General features: G+C 46.5%; 1 protein-coding gene across 7 annotated transcripts in view; it reads right to left on the bottom strand.

Annotated features, from left to right (window-relative positions):
• Positions 1-5,569, bottom strand: part of pard3ab (par-3 family cell polarity regulator alpha, b) — a 213,604-nt gene that overhangs the window by 136,786 nt on the left and 71,249 nt on the right. For 5 of the 7 annotated variants that reach the window (XM_031870765.1, XM_031870767.1, XM_031870766.1 and 2 more), the window contains exons 4-5: positions 3,922-4,109; positions 3,548-3,692 (exon numbers count right to left, since the gene is read on the bottom strand). In XM_031870765.1, coding sequence (XP_031726625.1) covers positions 3,548-3,692; positions 3,922-4,109 — 333 coding nt within the window. The remainder of the gene's footprint in view (positions 1-3,547; positions 3,693-3,921; positions 4,110-5,569) is intronic. The other 2 variants (XM_031870764.1, XM_031870770.1) reach the window with 1 other exon arrangement.

The following is a 5,569-nucleotide window of genomic DNA, read 5'->3' as shown; positions in this document are numbered from 1 at the left end:
ACACACACACACACACACACACACACACACACACACACACACACACAATTACCCAGTGTGGGAGCGGAGAACCTCCTTTCACTTCAACGCACCCTTCAGTGCAAAGCAAAGCCACGGTTCTGTAGAGCTCTCCTACTTCATCACGCCACGCTCTGTTCTAATCCTTCTCTTCGTTCCGTGCTCCTCTGTTCCACGGTATTCATTCTGAGGGAGACGAGATGGAACCCAAGTTGAGGAAATTGTTAATTCATCGTGCCGAGCTGCTCTATTCTAATGAAATGGATGCATGTTCTACTCTGGCCCATGCTATTTTTCATTCCCATCATGTTCTCTTTTACTCTCTTAACAAAGGTTTAACATACTAACGGCTCTCTGGGCTGGATCCTTGTTGGTGCGGTGATGAAGTGTGGAGCAGTACGGCCGTTAAAGATGCATGAAACGCCACCAATGTTAACACAAATCTCTTGTTTCCTGCAACGCTGGGAAACGATTCCGTCTCGATGCAAATAGTAACTCAAACTCTGTGTATGTGTATACTAAACATGAAGAGAGGGTCTCCTTTGGGCCGCTTCTGTACTCAACTCCATTCCAACTAAATGAAATATAGTGACGAGTAGTAACATGACAACATGACGTATTAAAGCTAAAATACCACTCTACAGTCTACAGAGGTCATTTCTTTCTAAATTCTGGGGTATCTCATCTGTTCTGTTATTTGATTATCAAGTCTGGAACTAATGCAGAAAAGTCTTTCCTCATCACAGCACAGTTGCAACATCCTTCCTGGAACAAAGCGAGCCAAGTGGTGCTTAAATCAACGAGACATAAAACAGTGACAGCGCGCTGAGAGATTCTGCACAAGAGCGGCCAACAACAGCAGCAGCAGCTCGTGGGTTCACAAACTACAGTGTGTGTGTGTGTGTGTGTGTGTCTCATTGAGAAGAAGATAATACAATGATGTAACTTGGATTCAGACTATCAGATTGGGTTATTTTCTGTGCCACTCGCGACCACTCATCAACCACGCACAGGTTGATGTCAGCAGGACGAGTGGACGGTGGGGGACATGTGTGTGTCCTGTGTGTGTGTGTGCGTCGAGGAGGGCAGATGGTCTTCAGCAGGTCATTAATACCAACTCCACCCTCCTGCAGTGACCTGGACCACTTAACCCCCTTCATACTAAAACCTGTTGTGAGACCGATGAGGGGAGACGGTGCAGCTTCACCCTCAGAGAGACGGTGGGAACTCGTTGTACGAGTAACCCTTCAGCGAGAGAAACCGTTTACAGAGGAACTTATATAAGAAGAAAAAATGAGACGGGACTTAGTCACTGAGTGCATTTGATTATGGATCAACGCATTATGTAAATCTGCATGTTTAAGACTTTAAAAGCCGAGGTTGAGGTCATGTTGAGCTTCAGAGGCAACTTTAAAGAATAAGCACCATGACAATCTACTGATGAACTAAAGGCTGCACTCTAAAAGATATAATATGTATAACATAACAGCTTATTTGTGCATTGGCGTTGACTTTATATCCAGTTTAAGCCAAATTCTATGATACACTGTTTTTTTTGATCTTGGACTTTTTTAACCAGATGAAAGATTTTAGTCATGGACGTCTGGATCTTAAGTTATCAGAGAAACAAACAGAGCGAACGTTAGCAGCAGCTTCGGCTCATGTTTTTAACGGTTCTGTTTTAAGGAGGAGGAGACCTCTGAACAATGACAAAATGAATCCTAACCAGGAAAAGCTGCCTACACTGATGTCAATAGTGGCGAAGACAACAACTCCCATGATCCCACGCTATTTCACAATGTCATCAAGCTCTGTCTTTTGTTCTGGCTTAGAATGAGAGACCCCCCCAGAGACAGAACATTACCTACTGTGAGTTTACCACCAACACTGGACGCTACAGCCAGCTGGCTTGTCGATGTGTATCTGCATTCTGAGCCAGACAGCATTACTAGTACGTACAAAGCAAACAAAACAGATCTGCAAACCGCTTTCACACCACTGTGAATCAAATGAAACGCTTTCGTCATATGTTGATTACAAATAAAAAAATATGTCCCACAACAAAACTGCAACTGGCAGTGCAGACCGGTGCTGTGATTTGCACGCGCGTTCTCAGTCCATGGCATTTTGCTTGTGGAAGAAGAAAAACAAGGAACAAAATAAATGAAGTCAGTTATTCTAGACCGGGAGCATCCAACCCGTTTTTCCCCCTCCGAGAGGAAATGAAAGTGGCCGAGAGCGACTCGTAGCACAACGTCGTACATCAGCAACAGCAGCTTCTATGGTCCTTTCTAAGGATTTTTAGTCACCGCAGTCTCACTCTACTACAATCTCGCCACTGACGTCCGTTTGGTAAACAGTCGTCTTTTGAGCTCCTTTACCGTCACTGTTCTTAGACCGCTACCAGCCGGGAAGCCCCATGAAAAGTGGCTGTGGACTCGGTTCAATTGACATAATGTGGTGTCAGAAGGGGGCGGGATGTATGTGAATCTGATTGGACAGAAACAGGTTTACCGAGTGACTTTGTGTTATCACATGTACGTACATATTCTTTGGACCTCTAGCGAGCCACTGGTAGCCAGCGAGCTACTTCACGGAGACCCCTGATCTAGACCGACTGCTGCCGACATCCACCAACGTGGAAGCGCAGACTAACGGCACCCAGCTACCCACCGCTCTCTCAGGGCTTTGGCTCGCTCAACGTTAGATTATCATCTCAATAGTACACTTGGTTAATCCCAGTAAGTAATGCAGATGTTTTACAACAGCACACATGTAAGCCAAAGAAAACCAACAGCCCATAAAAAGATGAGATCAGATAGTTAGTGTGCATGCTGTCACTTTTAGACATGTTTATTTAACCTATCACTATAATTACGGAAATGAAAACATATCTTTTTGGGGGGTAATGCAACCTTTGCAAAGGCAAGCGGGTCATGATATGTCATCATATTCCAACAAAACTTTGGCGTGCATGACCCGGTGGGAACGGAGCCCCCGGCCCCTGGCAGCCTTCTACATATCCAGTTAAACAGGACCACATGTACCGTGTGTGGCTGATGTTATTTTACTGTATCGACTTTAAGCTATTTCTCCTTTCCACGACTCAATGTGTCACTGCGGATTCAGGGTGGAAGTTCCTCACTTTTTAACCTCTGCGCTGAGGACCGGGGGAGTGATAGAACTGGGTCGGGCTCTGGACTGGATCTTGGCCGCTCAGAGCTTAGGGGGCTGGACGGACCGCGGAGTGGCGAGACTCGCCGTAAATCTCTGAATGCTGGGTAGTTGGAAGTGTCAGGAGTTCAGATATAACAGAGAGATGATGTGTGAGGTTTCCTAAGAGCGTCCATACACACTTCCTATTGCATCTTTAGTGGGAGCTGCTTTACGTCTTATCGTCGTATTCCTGCAGACTTGTCTCATCTTCTTCCTACTTCAGTTTACACACACGTTTCACTTCTGACAACATCTAGGTCTATGGTTGGCATAGAATTACCATCGGTGCACACTTCTGCTGAACATGGTCCTACCTGTTCCTGTCTCTCCAGCCAGCGGTCCACCATGGGGTGATTGGCGCTGAGTGACGAGCGGGCCGTCTCTCTCTGAAACTCACTCTGATTGGCCCACGTCCCCGCATCCCGCGGCAGACTGCGGTACGTGTCCATAGCTTTACCCTGCGAAGACACGTTAAAATGTCTGATGCTGTGCAATAGTTCACTTTGGGGGGTTTTATAAACCAGTAAAACCGGGATAATCTGCAACTTTGAAACGATCGGTAAATACTTTTTTTCCCCAAAAACAGATATGTAATAGCCGTTAGAGTATGAATAAAACACCGGTGTGTCACATGTAGTTGAATGTGCACATCCATCAAGATCCATTCATTGTGAAAGAGCCGCCTACCTTCCTCTCGAGGCTGTTGGTGCCGGAGGAGTGGCGAGCTTTCAGGAAGCCGGCCGTGGTGGACCAGCGGCTCGGGTTCTTCCTGGATGGCGGCTCTTCCGTTTTGACCCGCGGCTCACCGCCGCTGAAAGGCCCGTTGATGGTGAGCAGGGCGGGGTCGCTGCTGCGCCGGACGTGGAGGGGCATATCTGAGAGACGGGACAGAGACCGAAAGTTAATATGGATAATCTTCTTCCCCTTACTCTGGGAGGAAATAATATCAGAGCAACTGCTTTTAACTTGTAGAAAAACGCCTTATTGGCAATTTATGTATAGAAAACCATACCACTTGCTATAATTGATGAGACTCAAGACGAATATTTAATATCATGTTTGGGGATGATTGATAAAAATAGGCTGGAACTCATTTTGTTGCTCAAACATTGTGGGCAAATGAAGGCAATTAATCATTGGAGATTCCGTTATCGTCCCTGTTGTGGAGTAATCTGATTTGTCACTAAAAAGTCGAATGAGGCAGCTCCGGTTTCTACTTCACTGCCAGTGAATCACAGAGCAGCAGACAGCGTGTGGGAACAACAACATAGGAGGACAAGCCTATTGAGAAACACACAGTGTGAGTGGATGCCTTCCATTAAAACTCTTCACCGTTTAAAAGTTGCGGTGCGTGGGAAGTGGGCCAAGGTCCAAACAACAACTCCAACGAGGGCAGCGCGCACGCACAAAATAATGATCCCACCACAGCCTGCGCTCGTACACATGACACCATGTTAGGACAAAACTCCCACTTTCAGACCTTTACAAAATCCCACAGGCCCATTTGATTGGCTGAAATGCATCCGGCGGACCACACAAAGGAGATTAAGTGTAGACGGGGAAAAAAAGTGAAATTGTTTAAAAAGCTGAAGCGTCTTCATTAGATGACAATGCCAAGTGTCATGTTCCCATGTTCTCTTTCCAGGATGTTCTGCTGCTCTGACGCGCTCACATGTTTGGGTTGGTGGTGTGTGTTCGTACAGGAAGTACTGTGATCTGTGTGAGTGTGTGTCTGAGTCAACAGTTATTAGACTTGTGTGTATTGTGAGACCGAGTGCATGGCAGGATTAAGTGTGTGTGTCCCTGTTTGTGTGTGTATGTTTTCTGATGAACTAATGAGGGTGAAGGTCAGAGTGCGTGTCTGAACACTTTGTTCAGAGGTACAGTGTGTGTGTGTGTGTGTGTGTGTGTGTGTGAGAGCCTCTCTTAACTGTGTGTAAGATTGTATGTTAGTCTGTATTTCGGGTGCATGCAAACTAGCGGACATGTGTTTGTATTTGGAAATATCTGAGCCAACAGCTACAGTATCTGTTGAGCATCTGGTAATGTGTGTGTGCGTGTGTGTACTCTCATGTACTTTGCTGACTGGTGTTGCCGGGTCAGCCGGAGCGTGGGACATAAACAGCTCTGAGTTCTGGGAGAAGGAGTTCATTGGGGGGGCAGAGTGCAGGCTGTTCTGACAAGTAGTCTCAACACCGCCTCAAACTACAACTCCCAGGAGGCTTCAGGACACGGGACACCTCTTCAGATGAACTCCTGTGTTGATAGAGCGGTGCAGGAATGAGTCCTAAAAGCCAGACATTTCTCTCCCCCCCCAATGAACTCCTTCTCCCAG

The sequence above is a fragment of the Anarrhichthys ocellatus genome, unplaced genomic scaffold (assembly GCF_004355925.1).
Source record: "Anarrhichthys ocellatus isolate YVR2014 unplaced genomic scaffold, GSC_Weel_1.0 scaffold54, whole genome shotgun sequence".
Taxonomy (NCBI): domain Eukaryota; kingdom Metazoa; phylum Chordata; class Actinopteri; order Perciformes; family Anarhichadidae; genus Anarrhichthys; species Anarrhichthys ocellatus.
The sequence above is the reverse complement of the archived record's forward strand: the minus strand, read 5'-3'. Positions and strand labels throughout refer to the sequence as shown.